The sequence below is a fragment of the Polyodon spathula genome, chromosome 4, assembly GCF_017654505.1.
Source record: "Polyodon spathula isolate WHYD16114869_AA chromosome 4, ASM1765450v1, whole genome shotgun sequence".
In the NCBI taxonomy this organism is placed as follows: domain Eukaryota; kingdom Metazoa; phylum Chordata; class Actinopteri; order Acipenseriformes; family Polyodontidae; genus Polyodon; species Polyodon spathula.
In genome coordinates, this window is record NC_054537.1 from 28,826,758 (window position 1) to 28,841,899 (window position 15,142).

At 35.7% G+C, this 15,142-nt stretch overlaps 1 protein-coding gene across 1 annotated transcript in view; it reads left to right on the plus strand.

Annotated features, from left to right (window-relative positions):
* Window positions 1-651, plus strand: part of mrpl15 (mitochondrial ribosomal protein L15) — a 5,537-nt gene extending 4,886 nt beyond the window's left edge. Inside the window, exon 5 of the mRNA XM_041247564.1 lies at window positions 252-651. Coding sequence (XP_041103498.1) covers window positions 252-589 — 338 coding nt within the window. The 3' untranslated portion in view covers window positions 590-651. The remainder of the gene's footprint in view (window positions 1-251) is intronic.
* The last annotated feature ends 14,491 nt before the right edge of the window (window positions 652-15,142 follow it).

Genomic DNA, 15,142 nt, shown 5'->3' on the forward strand with positions numbered 1-15,142 from the left:
AGTATGTAAGTTATGTGGCTGGTTTGGTTGTAAACTGCGCATACCTGTGGGTTTTGCTGAAGTAAGAAGTTGTGTTTTTTTCATGTCAGGGTTGTATAGACAATCACCTGCATACACGTTATGCCTGCTTTAATTTTATCATTTCGGCATAAGAGAGTCATGAACTACCCCGCTGGGCCACATAGCCCCCTATTCTGCATTTATTACATACTTTCTTTTTATTTATTTTTATTTATTTATTTATTTTTTAGCTATCCTGTGTAAGCCTGTACCTTTCTTCATAAGGGGACAGCCCATTCCAAAACGGATGCTTCCAGGAGAAGATTTGGTTCCATACTACACAGATTCTAAAAACCGTGGTTACCTGTGTGACCCAGCAAAGATCCAACAAGCCAGGCTTGAACTTGCCAGGAAGTATGGCTATGTTTTACCAGACATTACCAGGGATGAACTGTTCCACATGTTGACCACGCGCAAAGACCCCCGGCAGATTTTCTTCGGTCTTGCTCCAGGTTGGGTGGTAAACATGGCTGAAAAAAAGATTCTGAAGCCCACTGATGAAAAGCTAATCAGTTATTATAGTTCTTGAGGAAATCATTGGAGGTTTTGTATGCAAGTGCCCTAATTAAAATACACAAAGCTTGCAAAGTCTTTCAGATGTTGTTTTTATTTATTTTAGTTTATTTACTTTTCACAATACTGCATTGTAGAGCTTGTCACTTGCCAAACTGCTCTCTGTTGTCAGTTAATTCCAGCTGACTAAACTGTTCCACAGAAAACCCTCTGCAGAAGTTTTAGCACACATCCACACCAAGTTCATTTGGAAACAAACTTAAAAGCAGATTGTTTGGTCCATATTTGCTTTCACATATAACTGAAAGCAAGTGAACAGCAGTTTTCTCAAAGTGGGTGGCTTCGCACCCAAGTTTTGCAAGCATGCTTGCTTAATTTTAGTGAATATCCTGACTAAAGACATATGACATGTCTGGTGTCAAATACCAAAATAAAGTAGTACGATTTGCTAACCATATAAGGCGATTGCAAATTAAAACAAAAGAAAGTCTGTTTGGGATTACGTTCACTATTCAAGACGTTCTTTGAGAAGTGAACGTAAGCCCAAACAGACTTTCTTTTGTTTTATATATATATATATAAAATTTACACTTATTTAGGACACTTTTATATATGATTTAAGTAGTTTGTGCTTTTTAAAGTAATACGACAAAACAGGAAATTTTGTACTGCCTTTTCGTTTGCCATACACTGATCTACCCTGGAGTTCTTGGATACATAAAGGAAGCAACGGGACAAACGGAAGCAAAATAACACATTCCTAAATTATTTACTAGGTCAGGAACTCAAAAAACAAGGACGTTATTAATCCGGCTATTGAACAGTTACTCATTTCCACAGTGTGCCATTCCGTTGTTGATGAAAGTAGTGCAATAAATTAGCAGAGAACCGTGGCTATTTACTTTAAAAGAGAAATGTGCATTTTGATTGTGGTTTACAGGTGAAAGGGAAATGAGGAAAACAAGATAACTGTATGAATGAAAACAGGAAACAGATGCTTGGCGATGTGTATGACACATTAAATGGTACAACGTGGCCGATGTCGAGCATGTGGAATTAGTCAGCAGCAGCTGTATCCTGACTTGGGTGTTCAAACACTACGCACTCTCAAAACAAGCGCCCAGTACAACATAAAAGCCCAGTCAGAAGATAGATCAGGTGTTTTCTTGGTTTGAAAAATGTAGTGATGCAGCTAGCGGTGTGCGGAAATGACTACCTAGCGCATCTAACAAAAATGATATCTGCCAACATTCCACCACATTCCATGCATTCCTAACTAAATGCAATGATGACAGTGGGTGTGCAGAATTTCCTAATTACCAGTGTCAGACAACTCACACACTGTAAAAGGTTCTTTACAATAGCTTTTTCTGTATAAATACATATTTTTGATAAAATCATTTATAGATAGAAAAACTTACGTTAAGATAGTTTGCTATACTTGAACATTATGGAGTGTTTTATTGTGCTTATAAAATGACAACCCCCTCCACCTTATTCCCCCCTACCAAACTAAATCAAAGTTCCCAGCCGTACTGGTATGTTGACAGGAACACTTGTTAGCTAATGAGATTGCTCCCTCTTTTCTTATTTAATATTAACATTGCATAAAATGTGACCAACTTTTCTTGTTTGTTTTGTTGCATGGTATCTTTTAAAAGTCGCTAAAGATAGCAGTGGCATTTAACCATTAGTCATGTATAGATCCCTAAGTGTGAAAGCAAGTCCAAAACAGATGCATAGGAAAACAAGACCCTGTTTAATCTCCTGCAAAAAAAATACATTTTCATAGTGTATTGTATTACATAGCACAGTCAGTCTGATCTTCAGTACTACATTTAAAATTGCATTTATACAGTAATGCTGGTAGATTATGTAATGCATCTGGATATTTAATAAATCTGTACTAACCTTTGGACTGTCCATAGAAACCAAACAAGACTGTTAAAAAAACAAAAACAAACAACAAAAAAACATTGTCATTGTCTATAATAATAATCTTTATATAGAGCCTTTCATAGTTGACCACCATCACAAAGTGCTTTACAAGATATGAGACTCGGGTGTGTAAACTATGCATCAGCTGCAGAGTCATTTACAAAAACATCTCACCTGAGAGCAGAGCATAAGGAGGTTCAGTAACTTGCTCAGGGTCACACAGTGAGTCAGTGGCTGAGCTGAGATTTGAAGCAGGTACCAACTGGTTACAAGCCTGTTTTTTTTAACCACTGGACCACACAGCCTCCTATGAAATTTGGTGGAATTCGGTAGAAATTTGTGCTCTCTATCACCAATTATCCTGCACATTGTTAGCACTGCTGTGGGACAATTTGTTTTCCATCTGATAAAGAAAATCTTGGCTGTCATGTATGTATATTTCTTGTGTAAATATTGTGAAGAAAGTACCAGAAGAAAGGTACTGTGTGGGCTAGCTTATATTTCCTCTATTTTATCGAAGGGGTCCTTGTTTTATGAATGAAGGCACACGTGTTGTACACATTCTGTTTGCAACTTGATAGGATTCTGCAATAACAGGAAAGGCATTTATCAGGCAACATTGGAGGAAGTTACCAATTTGAACCATATATTGTCAACATAACAAAAAATATTTGTTATAAATGCAGAACAAATTTCCTATGAAAAACAAATGGACTGGTTGACAGATTTACTCTTGAATGAATTCATGAATATTTGAGAAAGTGAAAATAAATCGGCCATCAGATTTAAAATAATGCCCATTGGTTACATGTAAAACGTAAAAGCAAAGTGCAGTAAACCATAGTGCAAAGATGTTAAGAAAAGTTGGTAAAACTTCTGTGCAAAGTGGTTGGACCGTTAGTTTTTTTCTGATTTGTTTACCATAATGCGCAGTACACGATCACTCATTTTCCTTGACAATTTAGATGTAACAGTTTTATCACAAGTTTCTAAATTAGTTGGTTTTACCATCAACAAAACACTGACAACACCCATCTGTTGTCAGCTGTGGACAAGTGGAGCTGTATGAAATCCAGAATGCTAGCACTCGACTACATTTTTCATCATGCTTGGTATTTTAGCCTTGTGATGTGGGCACTCATTATGGTAAATTCAATATATCTTCTTGTTAAAGTATACACAGACACAGGTTCCTAGTAGTTTACCTAGTAAAGCCACAGCCATGTAGTGTGCACGTTGAGTCATACAATCCGCTGTGAATGAACCCAAGGTGTGAAGAGCATAAACCACTCATGGGTGTATAAGATAGAATGAAGTCTTGAATGTAATTAATTATAGCTAACAAAATAGTTCTATAAAATGTATCTGCCATGCACTTTCATTTATTCTATAGGTCTCAGATGTACAGTTTTGAAAGCAAAAAAAACCATTGTTTTAGCAAACATCATCATTTAAAAACAAAAATAACATTTAGATTCTCTTGCAGTTCCTGCTGGGTCAATTCATCTGGAGAATGAAATTGCCCCCACTCCTAATCTGGCTTCTTTCCTGTCAGTTTCCAATCAGTTGCTTTCCCTATTGACAGACAGTGAAATGAAAAAGTGCAAACGTATAACTGAGAGCTTCCTCTATCCTGAAGCAATATTAGAGGTAACATTTTAAAGTGAAAATACATGTGAGCTATAACATTTTTCTTTCGAAACTGCACATTTGAGACCTATGTAGCTAATGGTAATGCTGCAATTGTTTTAAGGTATTGGGACCAGGCCATGGACAGGTTTATAGTAAAAATTAAAAATAATAATGTGGGGCTCCCGAGTGGTGCATCCAGTAAAGGCGATCCGCGTGGAGTCCAGGATGCGTCCTATAGCCTGGAGATCGCAGGTTCATTGTCATTGCTGACTGTTTCCGACCAAGGGTTCCTAATGGTCGGTGCACAATTGGCTGAGCGCCGCCTGAGTAGGTAGGGCTTAGGTTGGCAGGGCAATCCATGGTTCACCGTGCACCAGTGACCTCTGTGGCTGAAGGGTGCCTGCGGGTCTGCAGTGGAGCCATTCAGATCTGTGTTGTGCTCAGGCACTATAGGTCTGGTGGCTTCACTGTGGATCCGCACGCAGTGCATGAATCAGGATAAAAATAATAATTGGGCATTTTAAATTGGGGAGAAAACTGGGGTAAAAACCATTGGCGATGGCTACATTTAAAAATAATAATAATAATAATCTTGTAATTCACAGACAGAAACAAGAGCAGGTATCATAATTTGTTGACAGTTTAGAAGGATCTGCATCACATTGAATAATATAGGACCTCAAAATGAAAAACACTGTATAAGTAGCAAGGACACTATTGCAGGCACTTGCCATTGCTCAATTAGACAACAAATCGAAAAAAAAAAGGTGCCTGCATGACTACGTTTTGTATAGAACAGCGGGAAGTAATGAGGTAGGGATAGAAATAGAAGGTGGCATTTCTCAGTCAATGATGAAGACAGATTTACATGTAGTTGACTTTAAATGACTGGCTGGAATATTAGTAAACACAGAATGAATTATGTTCCCTAAAATAATATTAACAAGCTAGGAGTATTCAAAACCCTGCTGAATTAGTTTTCTATAAATAGAGTGGGCTTTTTTTATTTTGAAATTGTCAAGAGACGAGGCTATAGAATTTCAGCTGGTATAAAAGTCTTTATCAAAGGAAGCATATGTTTGTGTGAGTGCTTGAGCTCAAGCATTATGTAAACTCACACGCATGCAGAGTTCCCGCTACCACATATTTTTTCCAGGATTTGGTGCAAGATTTTTTTATGCACATGTAGGTTTGGTACAACAATGCCAGGCAGCTGAGGATGAAGCTCGCTCAAGGTCAAGTAATACAAGAGGGAATGCCAATATAAGAGTTCTATTCCCTTGCCTTCACTCCCTCCCCCTTCCATTTCCCCAACCCTTGACTTCCATACAGTGCTATCGCTTGCATCTGTATTATATAATAGAACGGATAGCTGTTCATCAAATATAACACAGTCATTTTAAAGAGTAAGTAAATATTTAAGAAGTCTGTTACAAGCCCAATGAAAGTATCAACTCTGTCGATATATTTTTTTTATTATAAACTGACAAGAACATATGGAGTAATTTTTGGGGCTAACAAGTGTTCCAACCTGTGCAAATATGTCATCGTAGCAGCACAGCTTAGAACTTTGACTGTTTCACTTGATAACCAATGACACACTTGATAGCCAATGACACACTTGATAGCCAATGACACACTTGATAGCCAATGACACGCTTGATAACCAATGACACACTTGATAGCCAATGACACGCTTGATAACCAATGACGTGCTTGATAACCAATGATACGCTTGATAGCCAATGACACACTTGATAACCAATGACGTGCTTGATAACCAATGACACGCTTGATAACCAATGACATGCTCTAGGGTGTTCAAATATTGTACAAAATGTGCAGTCCTAGGCTGCTGAATGACCCCTTGTGCAGAACACCATCTCTTGGTGTCAGATATTGAACCATATTTGAACACCCTGTTGCATAAGAACATGAATACAGTAGATTAATGTTCACTGCATCTCAGACAAGCTTTGATGCCCTCCTTGTTCTAATTTCATTTTACAAATTGTAACAGGTACAGTATGACTTACAGTACCAGTATTGCTCTTCTGAAAGTTTACTATAGTTAAAGCATAGGCAAGTGCAATAAAGCACAGTGAAAGCACGGTAAAGAATAACAGAGTATGGTAAAGCAAAAAAAATAATTAAAAAGCATGGCAAATCAGAGTAAACTACGGTAAATGCAGAGTATAACCATGGGAAAACTGCAAAAATACAGGATGGATAAAAAAAAAAAGCATAACAAATTTGTGGTTCATTTTTCTTTATAGTAATGATTGCAGGATTTCACATTTGCTGCTTATCATAATTACTAAAATGGCTTGGCTTGTTTTGGATGCCAGAAATTATATTAGTTTTGAATATTGCATAATATATTTTAAAGAAAATATTATTTATCCAAAATGTGTCATAAGTTCTACCAATTCATCTACTGATCTTATTGTAGCACTGTTCTTAAAATTCATGAACAGTTTTACTTTATTTTCACATACACTACCAGTGGTTCAGGTGTTATATAATATGATAGACACTAGAGGGCAGTGCTCATTTGAGCAAGTTCTATACAAAAACAGTATAGGTAGCAACCTTATGCAGTATGTATTAAATACAATAAAAAGACACGTGCTTTTCTGTCTTGACGTAGCATCCTTATAATACTTGGCAATACCATTTTGAAAAAAAAAAAAATAGATAATTACTTATATTTAAGAAAAAAGAATACGCTCAAACATTATTATAGTTTGCATATTCAGCAGAGCTTTTTCCATTACAAAATATGTTCCTATCTTTATTTTTGGTACCAACTGTGTTTTTGTCCATACTGTCAATGCACAAGTATGGTTGGTTGTTAGTATTATTATGTGTTAGCTCTTTTTTTCTAAAAGGGACACCCATTAAAACAAATATTCAGTGGGGTTTATGGGACAACAGTAATAGGCTAATCTGATGTTCTTCCCTGCCTTTCACTTATAGAGGTATGGGTTTGAATCTGGATAGTTAAACGAGTTTGGTGGTCTATACCTACTGTATTTCTTTAGCTATTTCATACCTATGATTAGTCATCAGTGAGAGAATCAATGCAGCTTTTCATCAGTGGTGCCCTGATACAAACCTTTCAACAGTATGCTTAGTGGCAAGAATCTGAAACCTTAGCAAAGACCAGATTATTATTATTTTATTATTATTTTTTGTATTTCGTTTTTTTATTACTTACAAACAACACTCTTTAACACATTAATCAACAAGCTCAAATATAACTGTAAACAGACTTTAAACTTTAAATTGATTCAATTAACTTAGACAAAGAGGTTTATTAATTGTATAGTGCATTGGATAGCTTTGTGGGTTGCAAATAGGTTGTGTGTGTTTATGAGCCATTTCTCTGTGTGTAAAAATCATTTGAAGGTGTGTACCTTGTTTTAGACACCCCAAAAGTTTTCTGCTTGTGCATTAAAGTCTGAAGTTGTATTGTAAGATATATTTATAAACCTTTTGTAAATAACAAGGGCAATATATTGTGTACTGCCTGCTGAAGTAGACTACTAGGTGGGTGTGTAGATAGTTCTTGTGATTAAGTGCTTTCCTGTGTCAAATGTAGCCAATAATATACTACACACCAGCAGTAGATATTTATATGGCTGGCTGCTAAACTACTACGAAATCTCACAGTATAATACCTTATATAAATCAAGAAACAGGAAAGCAACTACAGAATTATTGTTTGTGAGGGAGCGAGAGCCCTTATCTTCAAAGCAGCAGAAATCCTTTTGTATTTGTACAAGGTCTTGAACTACTGGCACTTGAACTTGAAGGAAGAATAAATATATATATATATATATATATATATATATATATATATATATATATATATATATATATATATATAATACACACACACACACACACACATGTATACATATATATCTTAGCAGACACCCTTATCCAGGGTGACTTACAATTGTTATAAAATATCACAGTACAAAGTGTCACATTACAAATATCACATTACAGATAACAGCAGTTATAAAGTATAGTACAATCAGTAGCAAATAACATCAAATTCAAACATGAGCACAATTATGAAATTACATGTTGGAGTGAGTTAGACTAAGTGCAGTTAAATAAGTTTTATTTTTTAAAAATAATTGGATCGGGTTGGTCAGGCTGCAGAAATAGATCTTGAACTCAATGTGAAATGGTTTATTGCAACCAAACCAGCCTGGTAATGCCCAATCTGGAATGTCTTATTGCATGTATACTTCAAAGCTAGAGCACAATAAAAGACCGTTTTTATTTAATTAAACTATATTTATGTTGTTTTTAATTTTTTTTTTTTATGTATCCTTCATATAAGCACTCTAGAATGAACATTCTATAAAACATATTGAGCTTCCCTATAAAATTAGTATACAAAACAACAACACAAAAAGGTCAATGTCCTGGAGTGGCCCAGTCAAAGCCCGGTCCTCAATCCAATTAAGAATATGTGGAAAGAGTGGAACATTGCTGTTCACCAAAGGTCCCCATCCAACTTGACGGAGCTTGCACAATTTTGCAAAGAAGAATGGACAAAAATTGTAGTGTCCAGATGTGCAAAGCTGGTAGAGACTTATCCAAATAGACTCATGGCTGTAATTGCTGCCAAAGGTGCCTCTACCAAATATTGATTCAAGTGGGTGAATACTTATGCAATCAATTATTTTCTGTTTTGTATTTGTAATTAATTTAGAACAATTTGAAATTTTAATTTTCACTTTGACAGTATGGACTTTTTTTGTGTTGATCAGTGGCAAAAATTAAATATTAAATCAATTTTGATTCCATGTTGTAACACAATAAAATGTGGAAAAGTCCAAGGGGGGTGAATACTTTTGAGAGCCACTGTGTGTGTGTGTGTGTGTGTGTGTATATAAATATATATATATATATATATATATATATATATATATACACACACACACACACACACACACACACACACACACACACACACACACACACACACACACACACACACATATATATATATCAAAGATATAGTTTAAATATATAGTTGCAATTGGTTGTTTTGTGTATCTTTGTGTATTCGTCTCAGCTATACTTGATTTGCATAAATGTGCTACTTTCTTTAAATAAAATCCTGTATGTGGAAGAAAATATTGTAACATGTCCCAGTTTTAACAGTTTAAGAAAATGGTATAGAACTTTGCATACTGCCTACAGTGAGTACAAACAGGCATCTCTATGTTGTTACTACTTATCCCAGACAGGGTCCATTACAATCTATACAAAAGTCATAGACAAAAGTACCATAATTTAACGTAACAAATTAAGGACAAACGTTTAATAAACTTTAACCATTTTGTAATAAATCAGGAAGTGAAATACACAATTTCTCTTATAATTTGACAAATTTACTTCAAGAATTCCAGAGCAGAGCAGTATGCTTTGGGTCATTGTCGAGTTGGAAGATAAGCTGTCTGCCAATCAGCCCTCGAGTGGATGGTGTCATTGTCCTTTGTAGAATGTTTTGGTACATGGCTGCATTCATTCAATCTTTAATCACACAAATGTCTCCAGTCCCTGAAATGCTAAAACACCCCCATATTATGATCCAACCACCTCCATATTTAAATGTAGGTTTTCTTCATTGAAGGCTTTCCCTTTTTTTCTCCAAATACACTGTGGTCCATTTTGAGGGGAAAAGTTCTAGTTTAGTCTCATTGGAATAGAGAATTTTGTTGAAGAATGCTTCACATTCCTGTTCAAATTTCTTGGTAAATTTTAGATTGTTTGTTTTATGAAATTTCTTTAAAATTGGTTTGCAGTGAGGTCTATGTGCATACAACTATGCCTGATGCTTTTAAATCTCTCTTCATGTCCTTGGCTGTGAATCTTGGATTTTGTTTAGCTGCTTGGACGATTCTCCTATGTTCTTCTTTCAAGCGTTTCAGTTGAATTTGTTCTGTCGTACATCTTGATTATTGTTCTGGTTGTGGATGTTTTTATTCCATATTTATATGATACTGTTCTGAAGCCACATTTTTTTTTTGTAGTTTGTTTTTTCCCAGGCATGAATCCAACTCCTTTGTCTTGACCATAATCAGCTGTGTTTCCAAAACATTCTTCTACAGATGTTGGAAATAAATACCTATTTTTCTTGCTATTGACATTATAATGCAGCTGAATGTAAAGGTACCAATACTTTTGACATTAACAAATATAAGCTGAAGTACTTTAGTTTTTTTCTATAAAGACTGATTTGTTAAACTACCAGAAATAATTTGGTCTTTGTCATATTAATTAGGGGCTAATGTTCACTAAATGCTTGTATTCATATAGTCAATATTTTTATCTGCGACTATCTATCTATCTATCTATCTATCTATCTATCTATCTATCTATCTATCTATCTATATATATATATATATATATATATATATATATATATATATATATATATATATATGTGTGTGTGTGTGTGTGTGTGTGTGTGTGTGTGTGTGTGTTGTGTTGTGTGTGTGACAATTTACATGGTATACTTCAGAATAGATACCTGTGTGGCAGATTTATAAATCTTAATGGTTTTGCCCCATAATATTTAATTATATATTATTGTATTAACAAAAATTCAGTGCCTGATGTCGGTGTCAACTATAATTAGATCACAGGGGGACAGTAAAGTGTTGGCTAGCTAGTTTGAAATCAGATCAAGAAGAACATTAATTTGTCAGAAACTTAAAGAAGTAGATAGGGAAGGTAACCTGATTATCTTTCTTTTGTCCTATGATTCTACCAGTCATGGCTCTCCAAATAGATAAGATGTGGCTCCATGACCAGAGAAACATCACAACAATGTCTACAGGGTTAGACATTGCCTTGGCATTTCCAATCCAGATCTTTGTTCCAACACCATAGGTAAATATTAAAGTGAATCAATAATACATCTCACCAGACATAGGTGCTTTTGGAATTACAGTAGAACCTCAGAGTTACAAACAAATTGGGAATGGAGGTTGTTTGTAAGTCTAAAATGTCTAACTCTGACAGAAAAAAATGTCAACGATTTTAATAAATATGTACACCTTCATCCTAAATCTGGCAAATAATACACGGGTACAGCACAGTAATAAAATAATAATAGTTTTATGGTTCTAAAGTCTTTAAACAGCACAATGAATGGAAAAGGGCTACATTTATTTTACCATTGAAATTGTAATTGTAGCAAAAACACAGATTTAAACATCCAGGAAAACCTGGGTTAACATAGAACTTGTTTTTATTTTTATTATTCTATTTTAAACAAAATGCATTCATGCAGCTTGCTCAGTCGTTCAGCCTACTTTGGCTTGAAAAAAAAAACTGTGCTTTGTTTAAAACTAAAATACAGTATGCCAAGTCGAATTGCCCTATGTGCTTGAAAACCTTCCTCATCTTTGACTGGATACATTTGTTGGTAAAGTAATTTTGCATTCTTCATGAGAAGCATGCCACTTACAGGAGTGTCTATCTGTTGCATTGTATGCATGGTTAGCGATTGCACACTTCCGGCTGAAAGCGGGGTGTTTGATAGACCAGTCATGTCGTAAGTTTGGTAACTCTAAGGTTCTACTGTATATCTTTTTGGTAGTTTATCTCTTATAATTGAAACTGAGTTTATAGTTATAGTGTATGATTGATTAAAACTGTAGTGGAATGACCATAGAGATCCTGGGTTCTCTACATCAACTCCAATGTTTCCGATTAGAGTTGAGGTACAAGCTGAAATGAACCTGAGCTTTATGTTGAAAGCTCAGTGGATGCAGCAAAGTTTGTAGTGGTGGCAGGGTTTCAGGGCTTGTAGCATTGACTAATTGTATTCCCACAGTGTAAAATATTCAGTGAATATTTAAGCTTCCCTTATGGGTAATCATTTGAGATACAGGCTGAACACTCTGGATGAAATGTTTTGGTGATTTTCATCATGATCTCCAACTTATATGGCTGTTAAATGTTGGCAATTTTACTTTTTGATTGGAAGCTAAACAGTTTTAGTTAATGGCTTCTAATTTTGTAAACAGTGTATTGTATGATTCTTTCAGTGACATGTGGTTTTACATAAATTGCAGATATGTAAACATTTTTCTTTGTAAAATAAATGCATCATATTTTGTTACTAGTAATACACTACCAGGCCTCTCCCAACAAGAATTAGACATTATTGGAACTCAGGCACTGGATATACCACTACATTATTGTCTAAGAATGTTGAAGGTACAATATATACATAAGTGTTCATAGAGTACTGTAGTTATTCCACTATTGAGGATTTACCCATGACACTCTATCAAAATTCATGAAGCAGACTGTTTATGCAACAAGTATAACACATATAAAAAGAAGAATGTTTCAATCTTCATTTAGCACTACTTTAGATGGAATTTGTAACATTATTACTGTGGAGCCAGCCAATCTTAAAAGGTGGGGACCTCTTTGTGTCGAATGTGTTTTTATTAACATGTGTGAATCCAGGAAGCTTGTAATCTCCTCAGCTCTCTGTCAGAACAGGGCAACCCCACTACAGGTATGTGGATGGGACAAAATGTAATCAGGCAGCCCCACTTAGAGCAGGCCCCATGGGGAGAGGTAAGGAACAGGTCAGGGTTAGGCACTGTGTTTGTTCAAGCAGGTATTAGTAAACACTGAATTAAGCAGAGGCCTAACAGTAGCAATGGAATATAATGGTGTCTGTAAGGATTCCTGTGGTGCCGCTGCTTACAGTGCAGAAACACTACTTTATCAGGGTGCAGGTCACAGGCTTAGACTAGGTACACATAGTAGATATATAACTTGATTCACACTTTTCCTAAGACAATGCTTCACTATACCTCTAGATTAGAACACACAATACAATTGATAGGCTTGCCATTGTGTTAAAAACTTGTATTACATTTTATCTGAACAGAGATGGTGTTAGAAACCTAGAATACAAACCTTAATTTACACAAAATGAAAATGAATTATACATTGCAAGATTACAGCTTTGCAAACTTCACAAAGCCTAAGTGAAAGAAATATGGTCAACAAAGAATATATTTCACTATATGACACAAGCAGTTATCTACAGTGCACATTTTGTTTTACAGTTCAAATTTCAAAATGTCTTATTGCATGACAGCTTTTAAATAACCATCAATCCCTATAATGAGATTCAATGACAATAGGACAAAATTTAAAAGAAAATAGATGCTGCATGTGAGAGGAACTATACTGTTAAAAAATGTATCTTCATAAATCCATTTCACCCAATACAATTATTTCTGAATATTTGAGACCTTGCATATTTTTGTCTCCAGACAGTCCAATTTGTTCAATATGTTATACATGTATATCAAAGGTTTCCCGTAAAACAGAATAGTCCCATTCCTCAAACCAATGTCTCAGTTTAACAGGTGTATATAAATCCAAAAGCATTGATGGAAAAAAAAAAAACATGGAATGTGATGAAAGTATATGGGAAATGTTTTGTTTCTTCAAAATGCAACAGAAATCCTTCCTTCAGCAACTTTCATGGGTGCCCTGTATGTTGGACTGCAGTTTCATCTATTTGTGAAGAACTGTAAAGCCAAGGGATTGAAGGACCATCTATTTATTGAACTGGCTTGCACAATGGAGCATTGTAAGGTAAAAGATTTCCAAAATAATCAAGATCTCTATTTACTTGGACACAATACCCATTCAAAAAAGAGCATAATCCTTAGAGTAAGGCTAGTACTTGAACATTTACAGTACCTATAGAAAGTCTACACCCCCTTGAACTTTTTTCACTTTTTGTTGTGTCAATGCCTCAGAGTTTCATACATTTAAATGATGATTTTGTCCACTTATCTACACACCATATTCCACATTGTTAAGGGGAAAAAAGTTTTTATTGAACAAAAAATTATATATTAAAAATGCAAAACTGAAAGATCATAATTGGATAAGTCACCACCCCCCTGAGTTAATACTTGGTGGAAGCACCTTTGGCAGCAATTACAGCTGTGAGTCTGTTGGGATAGGTCTCTGCCAACCTTGCACAACTAGATGTGACAATATTTGACCATTCTTCTTTATAAAACTGTTCAAATGCCACAAATTTTTGATTGGATATAGGTCTGGGCTCTGACTGGGCCACTCAAGGACATTTATCTTTTTGTTCCTTAGCCACTCCAGTGTAGCTTTGGCTGTGTGCTTTGGGTGTTGTCATTCTGAAAGGTGAACTTCTGTTTCAGCTTTCTTGCAGAGGGCAGCAGGTTTTCCTCAAAGACATCTCTGTACTTTGCTCCATTCATTTTCCCTTCTATCCTGACAAGTGCTCCAGTCCCTGCTGATGAAATACATCCCCATAACATGATGCTGCCACCACCATGCTTCACAGTAGGGAGTTGGGTGATGCACTGTGTTGGGTTTGTGCCAAATATAATGCTTTGCATTTAGGCCAAAAAGTTCCATTTTAGTTTCGTCAAACCCTAACATTTTTTGCTAGATGACTATAGAATCTCCTGAGTGTTTTTGCATACTTCAAACGGGATTCAAGGTGGCCTTTCTTGAGTAATGGTTTCCTTCTTGCCACCCTACCATACAGGCCAGATTTGTGGAGTGTTTGGGATATTGTTGTCACTTGCACGCATTGACCAGCCTGTAGATCTTGTAAAATTGCCATTGGCCTCTTGGTAGCCTCTCTGATCAGTCTCATTCTTGCTTGGCCATTCAGCTTGGAGGGATGGCCTGCACTAGGCAAGGTCTTGGTGGTGCCATACACGTTCCACTTCTTAATAATCGTCTTGACCGTGCTCCAAGGGATATTCAAGGACTTTGATATTTTGTTATACCCATCCCCTGATCTGTGCCTTTCAACAACTTTGTCCCGGTGTTCTTCTGAAAGCACCTTGGTGCTCATGATTGAATCTTTGCTTTGAAATGCACTACCCAGCAGAGGGAACCTACAGAAACTGTTGAGTTTATCCTAAAA